The sequence below is a fragment of the Peromyscus maniculatus genome, chromosome X (genome assembly GCF_049852395.1).
Source record: "Peromyscus maniculatus bairdii isolate BWxNUB_F1_BW_parent chromosome X, HU_Pman_BW_mat_3.1, whole genome shotgun sequence".
In the NCBI taxonomy this organism is placed as follows: domain Eukaryota; kingdom Metazoa; phylum Chordata; class Mammalia; order Rodentia; family Cricetidae; genus Peromyscus; species Peromyscus maniculatus.
Genome location: NC_134875.1, coordinates 124187231 through 124202725, shown reverse-complemented (window position 1 = coordinate 124202725; position 15495 = coordinate 124187231). Strand labels below are relative to the sequence as shown.

General features: G+C 37.7%; 1 protein-coding gene and 1 non-coding gene across 12 annotated transcripts in view; both read left to right on the top strand.

Annotated features, from left to right (window-relative positions):
• The window catches only part of Jade3 (jade family PHD finger 3), a 144351-nt gene that overhangs the window by 60310 nt on the left and 68546 nt on the right, over positions 1–15495 (top strand). For 9 of the 11 annotated variants that reach the window (XM_076562015.1, XM_076562010.1, XM_076562013.1 and 6 more), the window contains 2 exons: positions 6826–6882; positions 7637–7716. In XM_076562015.1, the coding sequence (XP_076418130.1) occupies positions 6834–6882; positions 7637–7716 (129 nt within the window). In that variant the 5' untranslated portion in view covers positions 6826–6833. Of the gene's footprint in view, positions 1–6089; positions 6176–6825; positions 6883–7636; positions 7717–15495 lie in introns of those variants that run through there. The other 2 variants (XM_076562014.1, XM_076562008.1) reach the window with 2 other exon arrangements.
• On the top strand, positions 1530–1693 carry LOC121825957 (U1 spliceosomal RNA). Its single transcript, XR_006068318.1, has one exon. It is a non-coding gene; the product is annotated as a U1 spliceosomal RNA (small nuclear RNA).

Genomic DNA, 15495 nt, shown 5'->3' with positions numbered 1-15495 from the left:
TGTGTAGCCCAAACTGGCCTGGGACTTGGAACCTTCCTCGCTCAACTTCCCAAGTAGCTCAGCTTCCGAACTCCAAGTGGGATAACAGGCATATACTATCAAACCTGACAAATAATTAGGATTGTAAATGCTTGGCCATAACACACACACACACACACACACACACACACACACACACACACACACATATACACACACATTGATACATAAGAGAGAATGTGTGTAGTAATATCCTTGTGCAATTATACAAATGAAGTGATCCCACAAGCAAATTTGTGCATTCAAAATGGAATAGTTAGAAAATACATTATTTTTATTTTTACTTGAATTTCCATATTCATTGTGATTTTAAATTAAGTATTAATTTTTCTTTTCTTTCATTTAGTTAAGATACAGTCTCACTATGTAGCCTTGGCTGGTCTGGTACTCACTGTGTAGGCCAGGGTGGCCTCAAACTTACAGAGATCCTCCTGTTTCTGCCTCCTGAATGCTGGGATTAAAGGTGTGCTCGTGTTGCCCCTGTTTTAGGGGACTCAAGGTGAGCTGGCCCTGAGGGTGTGAGAGTAGCAGAGCTATCTCTGCCCCCCCACACACACACTTGTCTGCCATGTAATGGCCTGTGCCAGGGAAAGTTGCCCTCCCCTCCACCCCTTCCAGCCCATAGCGGGTGTGAGGACTGGCCCCTAGATCACAAGAATTGGAGAACTAGCCCTGCCCCTCACCACACAGGAGAGCAGAACCTGCATCCTGCCAGGGCAGCACACTAGAGCTGACCCTGTTGTCTGGATGCAGGTGAGCCAGGAGAGCTGACCTCATATACCTCCTACGGTAATTGGGAGAGAGAGCCCTGCACCTCTCCTGGGCAAGACAGTGGAGCTGGCCCTGGTGGTGTAAGTGTGGGTGAACTGGACCGGAGACTCTGAGAGAAAGAGAACTGGCCCCCACTTCTTGCTGCAGGCTGCATTGGGTGTGCTGGCCAAGGCAGAGAGCTCTCCTGGGTGGTGGCAATGAGGGAAAGCTGGCAGGCTGACCAGCCCAGGGTTATGAGTGGGCCCACCCCAACATCCACCTCATCTATAAACTGTTGGAGCATGTAAAGAGGACAAACCTACAGATCCAAAACTGCAGGATCGCCATGACACAGGACAAGAGAATATCCAAGAGGAACCCCAGTGAGAGACCATTATTGATGGTGTAGCAGAGACAAGAGACCTCAAACTAGACCAATGACTCATGGCAATGAACACTTGCAAATGAAGATGAAAGGACTAAAGGGTGAACTGGATGACACACTGGGCCATACTACAGCTTCCATGATGAGATTCTTCTCTTTTGGTTTGGTTTGGTTTTGGTTCTTTTTTTTCTTGCTTTGTTTTGTTTTGCTTTGTTTTGGTCTGTTTGTATGCTTTGGTTTTGAGTATTCTTTTGAATTTTGTTTTGGGGGGAAGTTAACAAGATTGGGGTGGTGGTGGGTGGAATTGGGAGGAATGATGGGAAATCCACTAAGAATCAATAAAAGTTTAAAGAAAAAACTTACCTGGAAGGGGAGATCCCATGATCACGAAGGTGGTTTTTCCAGGGCGAGGCTTATCCATTGCACTCCGGATGTGCTGACCCCTACAATTTCCCCAAATGCGGGAAACTCGACTGCATAATTTGTGGTAGTGGGGGACTGCGTTCGCGCTCTCCCCTTAAAAAAAAAAACACAAAAAACCTGCAAGGCCATGCTTGATCAACATACAACTTTTGATGCAGATTTTTTTTGTTTCTTTAACGGCATTATTGTGATAAAACATATACCATATAGTTCACCTGCTTAAGTATACAATTCAATGATTTTAATAACTTTACAGATATGTGCAGTCATTACCACAGAGCACCTTAAAGTTGTTAGCCTGCTGTTTTTTTTATTTTTATTGTTTCTGATGAGAAGTCATTAATCATATTGATCTTATTGGGGGGGTGTGCATGAGGAGGTTTTTTTCAAGGTGGCTTCTTTCAAGGTTTTCTCAGTGTGTTTTTTTTTTTGTAGCTTTTATCAGTTTTTGTATAATGTTTGTATTTGTGGTTTTCTTTGTATTTATCCTACTTGGAGTTTGTTCGATTTCCTGCATATGAAAACTACTATTTTTCAGTAAATTTGGAAAGTTCTTGGCAGGGAGGATGTTTCTCACTGGCATTCCCATTACATATATGTTAATGCATATAATAAGTACCTCACATTACTCTATAAAGCTCTGTTCAATTTTCATCTCTTTTTCTCTCTACTCTTCAGCTTGCCTAATATCTATGGGATGATTTCCAGTTCACTGATTCTTCTGTCAGTTTAAATCTACTCTTAGAGCTCTTTACATTTCTAGTTATTATACTTTACAACACTAGATTTTTTTCAGTTAGTCCTGTTTCATACTTTGTTTCTTTAGTGAAATTCTGTTTATCAAAGCATTGTCATCATGCTTTACTTCTTTAAACATGGTTTTCTCTAGTTCTTTGAAAATATTTACATAGGTAATATGAGTCTATGTCTACTAAATCTATCTTGGATAGTTTCAGTTGCTTACTTTTTTGCTATTTGGTTATTCTTTCTTGTTTCTTTGAATGTCTTGCCAGTTTTGTTGGAAATTGGATGTTTTCAGTAATATAACAGTGAGTACACACACACCCAGCTTTGTTATTTGCTTGCTTGCTTCTTTAGTGAGTAGCTGAATTACTTTATTGAAGTTCGTTTACTAATCCCTGACCTCTATCTTGAAGTGTAAAGCTTCTAATATAGCCTCATAAGTACAGTCTTGGATATGTCCATAGTCACCCTGGGGTGATGGTAGTTTTGACAAGGGTTCCTTTGTCTCTTTCCCTCCATAACTACACTCCATTTTCTTTGATTTTTGTGGTGGTTGTTTGAGACAGGGTCTTACTAAGTAGCTTTGACTGGCCTAGGACTTACTATGTAGGCCAGGCTGGCCTTGAAGTCCTAGAGATCAGCCTGTCTCTGCCTTCAGAGTGCTGGGATTAAAGGTATGTGTCACCACACCCAGCCCCACATTTCACTTTTTTTTAAAGATTTATTTATTTATTATGTATACAGCATGTACAACTGCAGGCCAGAAGAGGGCACCAGATCTCATTGCAGATAGTTGTGAGCTACCATGTGGTTGCTGGGAATTGAACTGAGGACCCCTGGAAGAGCAGCCAGTGCTCTTAACCTCTGAGCCACCTCTCCAGCCCCTCACATTTCACTTTTAAACTCCACTAATGGATAGCTAATTGTTCTGCTGCTTTTTAAAAAATATTAATTTATTTTTATTATAGATGTATCAGTTTGCCTGTATATATGTATGTACATCTTGTATATGCCTTGTGCCAACAGGGACCAGAAGAAGGAAGGCATCACAACCCCTTTAAGTGGAGTTGCAGATGTTTGTGAGCTGTCATGTGGATGCTGGTAATTGAATCCAGGTTATCTACAAGAGCATGAAATGCTCTTAGCCACCAAGCCATCACTCAAGCCCCTATTCTGCTATTTTCAGTAGCATCTTGCTTGGGGCATAAATTTGCTACACAAACTGATCAGATCAAATTAGTGGTCCTTTGAAAAGGTAGTTCCTGATAATTGGTATTTGAGATTTTTGGGGTGGAATAAGTGTACCTCAGTGGTAGAGTACTTGCATAGCATGTACAGGGCCATGGATAAAATCCCAGCACTGTAGAGAGAGGTTTCTTCTGACTCCAAGAGGCTCTTCCCTCCCCTCTTCCTCTTGTTTGCTTTGGTATATTGGACAATCTATGCTTGAGCTTGTCATACTCATCTGAAAATTAAGTCATATCCACTCAGGAAGAATTGGAGCCCTCTATTCTGTGGCTTGCCTTTCTCTTTAGCAGGGAATAATCTGTGAGTCACAGCAAAGTCCTTCTGAATGGAAGCTCTAGGTCTTTTGGGCTTGCCTTTCCCATAGAATCTTGACCCCCTCAAGCTGGGACCAAGACAATCAAGGACTCAGTATTTTTAGCAGTACCACAGCCAAAGCATTGTCTCCATCCCATGATTAAGGGTTAGGTAGAAAAAAACCAGTCTACCCCACACAACCTCTCATCCCTAGTCAACTGAAACTGCCTCAACAGCAGGTAGCTGGTGGCAGAATAAGCATTGTTGATGGTCCTGCTCCCACCAGGAAGAAAGACTTCCAACTGGCATTTGGGGAAGAGGAAGCCCTATGTTCTTAGCTGCACCAGTTTGGCATGAGGTCTGTGCTAGAGAGACAAAGGAAATGAATTGAGGTCAAATGCCATAAAATGTCATTTACTTAATTTACTTTCTGAGTTTTAGTAGATTGTCCTGAATAGATGTTCCTTCCTTTGCTATATGTCCTTAAGACCATTTATAGAGATTTCTGATGGTTGGCTATTGTGGTTTTAATTGAAATAACCTCGCCAGTTTTATAAAGGAATGGATCCACAGAGCTCTATATACAGTTATGCCAGAAGTAGGACTGTGCAAGCCTTTTAACATACAGTCTTGTGGCTCTTGTTGCTTATGGTTACTCAGTAGTGACCATGGACTTGAATTTCTTCCTTCTTGGTAGATTGTGAGCGGCTTGAAGTCAACACCTTTGGTCTTTATATATAGAACCCTTGTAGTGCCTGCTAGCATTTTTTCTGTTGTGGCATATAAAAGAATGTCAGTCCTTAACTGACAAAAGTCAATTCTACTTTGTTTTTAATACTTCCTTTGTGATTTTAAGTGTTTGAGTTTTTTGTTTTTGGTTTTTTTGTTTTTGTTTTTGTTTTGTCTATTCTTGATCTGTGATTGCTTTTAATTAATTTCTTTTTTTTTAAAGATTTATTTATTTATTATGTATACAATGTTCTGTTTGCATGTATTCCTGCAGGCCAGAAGAGGGAGCCAGATCTCATTACAGATGGTTGTGAGCCACCATATGGGTGCTGGGAATTGAACTCAGGACCTCTTGAAGAACAGCCTGTGTTCTTAACCTCTGAGCCATCTCTCCAGCCCCTTAATTAATTTCTTACTGTTGACAACTTACAAACTATCTCCTTTATTTTAATCTTTACATCTAATAAAGTTGCAAAGAATACTACTACCAATCACATATATACAGCAGTTCCAGTTTTGTGTGTTTCTGAATGTGTGTTTAAGGCAATTCTGAATTACAACTTAGTCTTAGATAATAAAGAATTTAAAAGTAGGGGTCTAAGTTGCTGGGTTTTTAAAGCATCTTAATTTAATTTAAAGAAGTGTTAAACATTCTACTTGATATTATACATAAACCACAATAAAATGCCTCTGAGCAGTAAAAGGCAGCATCCTTTGATATAGGGAATTCTAATTTAATTGGCATTGTTAAGAATAGACAGTTACTTCCTGGTGTTTAACCACTGTCTGTAACAGGCCAGAGATCACAAACTGAAAGACAGGTAACTTCTGCTTTGTTCAGAGACAGTGAGTATTTTCCCAGTGTTTAAACACAGTCAAATGCCAATTATATAAATCTAAGTATAAAACCTTTCAGTAGCTTCTGAGGTAACACCCCATCTTTGTGGAAAGTTGAACATTGCTAATTAAGTCCAGCCCTATCTTGAGAAAGGGAAAGCAGTGGCAGTATTTATGCCAACTGAAATTGTTGTTTTTAGAAAGATCATATCCACTTTACAACAAGTCAATTTTATTTAAATCAGGACGGTCCAACAAAAACATTGTTAGACATTCATGATCTGGATTCTGGTGTATGAATTAAATTATGGTACACATTAAAAGCCATGAGACGTCCGTTTTGTAATAAATCTGACATTGGTGTTACTCATTAGTAGCCTTTTTAGGATAAGCTATTAGGTATGTCCTTTCTCCCTTCTTAATCCTAGATCACTTTTGTTTCAGGTATATACTTTTGGAATTCTCCAAATACTCCATCAGTGTGTATTCTCTCCCTGGGTAATATATTTGTTCTTGTTGGCATCTGTGTAAGAGAAACCAGCAGACCTGTCTTCCTCCCAAACAGACCAACCATGGAGATTTGGGCCAATCATATGCTTGAATACCACACTTCTGAACAAAAATCTTCTTGCCTTCCACAGCATCATCCATTTTTAATTTGTCCCCTGGTGTTCAACACCACTAACACCATGACCTGAAGCCAGATGTTCCACTCTCTCATTTTAGGTATTTGTATTTTCCTTAAGTCTAGTGTGAGTGTGTTCCCAGAAAGGTGATGGTCCCTTTTAATCTGTTATTAGCAACACTCAGGGAAGGGCACTTGAAGCATTAAGAAGATGTAGTCCAAAGCTTCACAATATTGGAACTTTTTATAAGAAAACTTCACTGTGTACATAGAGATATTTTAGATTAGGTTTCTTATTTGGGAAATGGGAACAAGGAAAAGGGAAACGGGGCAGGAGGAAAGGCTGTGTGGTCATGGTCATTCTATTAAAGGATAGGTGTGCTTCCATCAGCCATCTGTTTTTTATGCCTTTCAGCCTAGGCTCTTGAAAGCTATGTCTTCATGACTGATTTTTCTTTTCATGTTCTTATTGGGGTCTCTGACTGGAGATAGCCTAGCTGACACCCCCTTAATTTGACTCTAGCCAGCATTGTACCACTCAGTGTCTGTAGTTTGGACTAATGTTATGGCCTCACTCAACCTTGGGCATACTTTGTATTGGTTTGTTGGGATGGTCTCACTATTATAATCTAGGCTGGCTTTGAATTCATAGCAGTTCTTTGATGTTAGCCTCTCAATGTGGGACAGTGTTGACTGACCTCTAGGACAAGTGTATATTGATCATTTCACTCAGTGTTGTTCTTTTTCCCAGGATGCACCATGATGAAACGTCAGAGACCTCTCAGCAGCAGTGAGAGTTCAGATGAGTGTGAGTAGAACTATCTAGTAACCTGTGTATCTTTGTCTCTTGAGTATCTGTTCTTTGACTTAAGAATAAACTGTTTCATGCTTCCTCCAACAGTTAAAGTGTTTCTGAGAAGGAAAGGTCAAGATCCATTTTTTCATTTAATTTCATTAGAAATGTATAAATTAAGTAAAAGAATTGGTTTTATGTATCATATAACACTTTGATTTTTACTTTAAATTTAATTATAACAAAAGCTAGATCTACCAATGCTTTAATAGAACTTCTCTAGAAAGGAAGAAAAAAGTTTTGAGAATATAAACTGTAAATCCTGATTTTGATTATAACTACAGTGCTAAATGTTTGGTTGTGGGTCAGTCATTGATTTGTTTAAAGCCTTAACAATACCTTTTAGGGAAGTGCTAAAAGATTATTTGTTCCACATTCTTAGTTTTTCTGGTTTTTTTTTCGGGGGGGCATTGTTTTATTTTGTTGGTAGACCTTTTTTTCCAGGCAGAATATGAATTGGGTAATTCCAAAATATTATGAGGTATGATTACACCAAGTTGAATCTTTACAGCCATTATTAAAGCTTTTGTAGTCTCGATGGTCACTAATAAACATTAAACTCCATCAAGACTCTCTTGGGTACAATTGAATACTTTCTTCAGTAGTATGAGATTTCTGGTCTCCTGTCTTTCATGTATCTAGTTACTTGGCATTTAGTTAGAGTAGTGGGTACTGTGTTTCAGTATTTTTTCTAATTTATCTTTTGCAGGTCCTTCCACTTCCTTTACTTCTAGCTCAATGTATAGGAAGAAGTCAAAAAATCCTAAGGAACATAAGAAGTCTGCTGAGGTGAGATTAGATATTCAATTTTACACTTAACTAGTATCTATCTCCTGCCAACATAATTACAATACTCAGAATTTGAAAATGTGCAAAGAAATACATACCAGTGGATAGATAGGCTCATTTTCTGATGATTATCTTCTAAGAAATATTTCATTTCTTTTCTCCTTTATGAGAATGGTAATGTTTACACTGATTTCATTTGAAGAATAAGTTCCCAGCATTATAGTATAGATTCCCCTAGCCAGGAAATCAAAGAGACCTAGACTTGGAGATCTGTGAAGGCTCCAAGCTCTTATAGCCTAGTGTTGAAAAGTTATTTTAAATAGTACAAGAAGGGATAGGTTAAAGAGGTTGTATGTGGAGAGGGAAGGACTGAGTACTAACAGCTTTTGAAATACTACTGGACTAGAAAAAAAAGTTCACTTCTCTGATGCTGGTCATCTGCCCCAAGAGTATCAGGCTATCAAAATTGTACTTGCCTTTCTTAGATCATACAGACTTTCCTTGGTGGAAATTAAATTATGAAAAAATGATTCTATGCTCCTTCATTTTCACTAAGAATAAACATCTTTAGCTAGAAAGGAAGAAGAGAGTGCATTAGTTGTCTGTTTCTGCATTGCAAATAATCACAAGATTAATGGCTTAAAATAGTTTACATTTATTATCTCAATTTCTGTGAGTCAGGAGTCTGTACTAAATGTGACTAGATTCTGTGTTCATAGTCTTTAAGGGCTGTGATCTCTGTGCTTTTACTGGGATGTTCTCACTAGGGATTAGAAAAGAATTTACTTTCAAGTTATGGGCAGAATTCCTTTCCTTGAAGCTAAAAGACTCGAGATTCTTGTTTTCCTGTAGTCTTTTGACAGATTTTATAGTTTCTTGCAATTTGGCCTTCTCTCACAACAGGGCCAATTTCTCAGAGGCAGCAAAGAGAATCTTTCTCTCTCATATGCTAAGATGAAATTTTATATGACAAAATAATGACAGTGACATCAACATTTCTTTAAAAATTGTTTTATCTTCTAAAACATTTACCATAGTCTATGGTTAGAAGCAAGTCATAGGTTCTACTCATTCTAACAGAAATAGATTAACTGATGGGGATTATTTTTCAAGTGTGTCCATCAGAGAGCATTTCTTCCTTTCTCAGTAGTCAAGTTTCATCTCCTTTTGTCAGGGATCTTTGTGGGCCTGGTAGAATGTCAGGGTATTTTTCATAAGTGTCTACCATACAGGAAAAACTTAGGGAATATAATGCACAAAAACTGGACTGGAGGGAACTGGAAAAATGGCTTACAATTAAGAACACTGGCTGTTCTTCCAGAGAATATAGATTCAGCTCACAACCATCTGTAATTCCACTTCCAGGGGATCTGACACTTTCTGTCCTCTTCAGTCAGTGGGCACACATGTACTACACGTACATACATGGAGACAAAACACTCATCATACACATAAATCTTTTTAAAAAAAATTTAAGAATACTGTTGAGTGTTTAATAGAATTTCCTCTAATCTAGGTTTGTCTGTATATATCTTATGATTAGACTATAATTAAGGTTTGGGAGAATGATATAACAGGATGAAGAGCCCTTCTTGTCACATTATATCAAGGATTATCATTTGATTAACATTCTTTTTTTTCTTCCTTTCTCTTGTTCTTTTCACTAAGACTGGTATACTAAAATACAGGGATAATATTAGGCAAGGAATCACTTCCTGAAGGAAAGAATTAACAAATATATTTGATAATATCCTGTAGAAATTTTTATCTTCTCCCTGACTTAAAAAAAAATATAGGGCTGATAAGATAGCTCAGTGGGTAAAGGCACTTGGTGCCAAGTTTGACAACCTAGTTTTGTCTCCAAAACCCACATGGTAGAAGTAGAGAACTCACTCCAGCAAGTTTTCCTCTTTCCCTGACACTTGAGGTGTGGCACATCCACATCCACACACATCCATGCATAATGAATAAGTAATGAAAATGTACTATATTATTGAGCTACATCCCTATCTTACTTTATATTTTAGGTTTTAATTCTACATAATTTTTTTAGTTCTTTATGTATTTGCAACCAGCCACTGTTTCCCCTCCTTCCTCTCCTCCCAGGCTCTCCACATCCCCTCTGCACCCCCCATCTACTCTTCCTCCATTTCTATTCAGAAGAGGGAAGGCATCCCATAGATATCAACCAAACATGGCATATCAAGTTAAAGGCTGCACAAAGCAGCCCAGTATGAGGATAAGGATCCTAAAAGCCAACAAAGAGTCAGAGACAGCCTCTGTTCCTACTGTTAGGAGTCCCATAAGAGGAACAAGCTACACAACTGTAACATGTATGCAGAGGGCCTAGGTCAGTCCCACGCAGGCTCCCTGGTTGTTGGTTTAGTCTCTGTGAGCCCCTATGAGCCTAGGTTAGTTGATTCTATAGGCCATGTTCTCATGGTGTCCTCAACCCCTCTGGCTCCCATAATCCTCCCCCTCTTCTGCAGGATTCCCCAAGGTCCACCTCAGGTTTGGCTATGGGTCTCTGCATCTGCTTTCATCAGTTCCTGAATGAAGTCTCTCTGATGACAATTGCACTAGGCACCATTCTACAAGTATAGCAGAATATCATTAGGAATCATTTCATTGACTTTTTTTTGACCAGTCATGTTTGGTTCTATCCTAGGTCTCTGGGCTATCCAGTCTCTAGGTCCTGGCTCTCCAAGCAGTATCAGGGGTGGGCTTCCTTTGGTAGCATAGGTCTCAAGTTGGACCAGTCATTGGTTAGCCACTCCCACAATTTCTATGTCAACTTTACCCCAGCACATCAAATTATAGGCTGAAGGTTATGTGGCTGGGTTGATGTCCCAATCCCTCCACTGGAAGTCTTGCCTGGTTACAGGAGATGATTGGTTCAGGTTCCATATACCCCATTGCTAGGAGTCTTAACTAGGGTCACCCTCGTAGATTCCTGGGAATTTCCATTGCACTAGATTTCTAGCTTGTCTCCAGAATGTCCCCTAATTCCAGTTGTTTCTCCCAGTACTCTCTCACTCCGACCTCCCTCAACTTGATCCTGCCTCTTCCCCTTCCTCATGCACCTTCTCCACTTGCAATGTCTATTTTGTTTCCCCTTCCCAGGGAGATTTATATATCTTCCTTCAAGCTCTCCTTGTTACTTAGCATCTCTGGGTCTGTAGATTGTAGCATAGTTATTCTTTACAGCTAATATCTTCTTACAAGTGAGTACATGTCTGTCTTTCTGGGTCTGGGTTACCTCACTCAGGTTATGTAAGATGAATTGCTAAACAGTCTTAATAAAAAACCCAGAGCCAGATTTTGGGGTAAAACCTGAGAGATCAGAAAAGCAGAAAGAAGCCAGCCACATTCTTACCACTTGGAAATTCTCAGCCCAAAAGACCTACTTCCTATATACCCATGCCTATATACCTTTCTGTTCTGCATCTCACTTCCTGTCTCTGCCCAGCTATATCACTTCCTGTCTGTCTGTACAGACCTCCAGACTTCTATGGTTAGTGCTGGAATTCAAGGCGTGTGCTACCACGCCTGGCTCTGTTCCCAGTGTGGCCTTGAATTCACAGAGATCTGGATGGATCTCTGCCTCCCAAATGCTAGGGTTAAAGGCATGTGCTACCATTGCCTGACTTCTATATTTACTGTAGTGGCTGGCTTTTTCCTCTGATTCTCAGATAAACTTTAGTTTACATTGGGGGACAAAATATATCACCACATTTCCCCTTTTTGTCTAAAATAAAAAAATTATAACTAATATAAGAAAAACTATATAAAATAAGTACAATATATAAGGCAATAAATACATCAAAAATGTCTAGTTCATTTGCATTTGACATATTCAGAGAAAATTTTCCATTATCTGTTTTATTTTTGTGAATCCAAAGGATTGTATTTCATTTACCTTCTATCCTAATTTGCATTACCAAAACTATCTTTTGATGTCTTTCAAACTTATACACTTTACACCTCTTTAGTGAATTTCTTTTCTGAATTTCTTAACAAGGAAAACTATAACTATCTACTCTTCAACTTCCTTAGAGACCTGAGAAGGAAATAATATTACCTAGTTAAACAGGAAGTGCAAACAAGCGATTTCTAAAAAAAAATTGAGATGACAGAAACAACTTGCTGCCTGGACAGTCACCCAAGGTTTCTCTGCAACATTGGGGCACCCCATCTTCGGCCTACAAGCCTAGAATATCTGACAGGCTCAGCTGTGAAGCAGGATTTTCTAAAGAGCTTTCCTACCTTGTCTTAGCAAGGATCAGCAGTCCTTTCTTTTGTGTCCTGCTTGTCCATTTTGGACAGCATACTGTCAGCAATGAAGGCAAGGGCATTTTCTTGCCCAGTGGCTAACTTTTGCCACAAAGAAAGTAATTCCATAAGGAGTTTCTTCAATGCCCATCATCTTCTCTGAAGTAGATTGTTACTGCTAGGAACAAACATGTCTCATTGTCATAAAAAAAGAAAAAAATATGTTATTAAAACATCTTAAATGCCATATTTTGTAGATCTCTAAAGTGTTTGAAGATGACGTGTCTATCTAAACTATATCTCTGTTTGACCTTGAAAACATACCTAATATAACTATAAATTTGATTGTAATGACTAACTACTAACTTTTATTTCTTTATATCCTAATTAGTTGGTAATAATAACTTTCAAGGACTAGAAATTTGCATTACGTTGTTAAATGAGCTGTATAAGTATAATACCTTGAACAAGATTAGAAATATATGTACAGTATTTTCTAACAAAATCAATCTCAAATTTGTATCAATATACATAATTTGTATATATTATACAAAAGTCTAATCCAATGTAAAATATTTAAAATAAGTAGTTGCTTTCTAAAAGTAGATTCAATAATCTACCTTTTTATCCTATATCTATATCCTCTTTTTTTTTCTTTTCAGAGTAGATTCAATAATTACCTTATATTGTATCATATCTGTATCCTCTTTTTTTCTTTTCAGAGTAGATTCAATGATCTATGTTTTATATCTATATCCTCTTTTTTTCTTTTCAGAGTAGATTCAATAATCTACCCTTTAGCCATCATTTCTTTTTTTCAGAGTAAATTGAATAATCTACCTTTTATCTTATATCTATGTCCTCTTTTTTCTTTCTTCAAACAAGAACCCTAAATCTAATCTCCTTTGTTTAGCCTTTTTTCTGATCATTACCAATTAACAACTTGTAACCAGCAATCCTAAACAAAGACAATTATCCATAACCCATTAAATGACCAGAAACCACCCACCCCACCTTGTGGGAATGTGGGCGTCATTTTCTTAAAATTACTTCCTGCTGTCTGGGAGTGAAAACATCTTTAGAGGATCCTGAAAAGAATATTTTGGGGTTAATTTTTAGGTTCTGGAAGAGTTACCTGTATTATTTGTTGTTCAGCCTCTGCATAATGCAAAAGTGCAAGGACTTGTCTCAAGTCCTTGCTTGAGTAGTCTGTGAGGCTAGATCATCTCAGCTAGCCATCTCGAAATTGTCCTGAGCAGTTTGTAGTGCAAAGCCAATCTTTGTGTGGTGTTTGTCAGCTTGGTGGTATTATCATTGTCCTGATAGAATCACCATTGTGGGGCCCCATCATCTTTTTAGAGACTTCAAAGTTGCTGTTATGGTTCCCTGCAGAAAACTGATGAGACTCAAACCTGAAATCATGTACAGGAAGCTAGATTGAAGCCTTTTTTTTTCTAGGATCAGTTAGTACTCTATATGACCATTAATATCATGACAAAAGTTATATATATACGTATATATAAATCTTATAAATTTTGATATAAAATTCATACCTTAAGAAAAGTTTAAAGAATCAAAATAGAATCAAACAATTGAGATTAGTGGCAATAGAATAGTCCCTTAATTTTTTCCTTTTCTTCTGTCCCATATCAGAAGATGGCTCTTTCTTCTGACATGATACAGAGATTTTGCATTTTCCTTTAACAAGCATGCTTGGGTTTAGAGAAAGAGAGAGCCATTCTCCAACTCCAATGCCAACTTTAATTTTTAATTGAACTGGGACTACATAAAGACCATTTGTGTTAAGTGTCTTTAGAGAAGAGCAGAAACAAACATTTAGGAAGACTTACAAAATTTTATATGTGATATACCAATAGGCCAATTTCCTCTTTTTCTTGGGACATTTTTTCTGGATGATTTGTCCTTTTTCTTCAAATGTCTCATTTGTCCAGTGTTGTTCTGATTCCTTAGCCTACATTCTCCTGAAAGACAAAAACAAAAAACATTCCCTAACTCTAACTTTGGAGAGGTTCCCCTTTGACAAGTTATATCTGATTAAATGAAAAGCAGTTGTTGTATAAATTAATTTAAATTGAGTGATCATGCTGATTGAACTATCATGAACTATCACCTCTTCTAATCAAGAGGTCTCTCTTGTTTGAATTGAACCTTTATTTTGATGGTATCCATAGCTTATCTTCTCCTGTAGAAACAAAAGCAAAACATCATCCCCAATGTAATACATATCCTGGTTTCCATTCTGAGGTCATCACATCTTTAAAGTATATAGGCTGATTTAATTCTGTAATTTTTTTCTATTATCCAATGTCTCTCCTCAGCTGTTGTTCCTTTCTCATTAGCATTGAGAAAATCCAGTTAATAGAGCAGTATGTATTTCAGTTTTCCAAATTCTGCAAAGTGAAACACATCCATCTTCCAGATTTCATTTCTCTGAGTACCCTTTGGGTTACATCCTGCTAGTAGTGGAGTCTGATTGTAAAAAGAACAAGTAGGACATTTCCTTATAATTTCCTTGGCTTGTTGCCAGGTTATGGAAAAATCCTTTTTTAAACCCTTACTATTGAAATGATGTTTTTAAATGAAATTCTAAGGCCTCCAGCACATTTCCTATCAATAATTTATCAATCTCATCATTACCTGGCAGACCCGTATTGGATCAGATGTGAATTATATATAAGGGATACTTCCTATTCCTGATTATAGCTTGTAACTGAATAAATAACAAAGTTAATTCTGACTCATCAAGGATAAATTCTGCAGTCTCAATATGGAAGACCACCCTTTCAGCATACTGAGAGTCAGTAACTATGTTGAGAGGTTCCAAAAAATCCATTAATACCAACAGAATAGCATACAATTCTGATTTTTGAACCAAATTATAAGGACTTCAAACCACTTAAATTTTCTGATTTGTAACCTGCTTTTCCTTTTTTTCCCTCTTTTTTTGCATCTGAATAAAATGTAGGGAGGGGCTCCAGATAATGGTATTTCCCATACAATGTGAGGCAGAATCTAATCAGCTCTCTTTATAAATTGAATTCTATCACTTTGGTATATTTGCTGTTAATCTCTCCCAAAAAATTACTGCAAGCTCTTTGCCAAGGTTCACTCTCTGCCCATAATTTATCAGTGTCATTCTTAGTTAAAGGTACAACATTTTCTGCAGGGTCTATTCCTGCTAATTGATGAAGTCTCAATTTTCCTTTTAAAATCAAGTCAGAGATCTTTTCCACATAAGTTTTTAATTTTTTACTCTGTTTATTAGGTAGAAATATCCATTCCAATATAATATCTTCCCTCTGCATGAAAATTCCTTTAGGACAATGCTTAGAGGGTAAAATAACCAAAATACAATCAAGCTTTGGATCCACAAGATCCACATGTGCATCCTGTATTTTCTTTTCCACCAAAGTAAATTCTCTCTCAGTTTCAGCTGATAATTCTCTTGGACTACTTAAGTCCTTGTCACCTTCTAAGGGTTTGAAC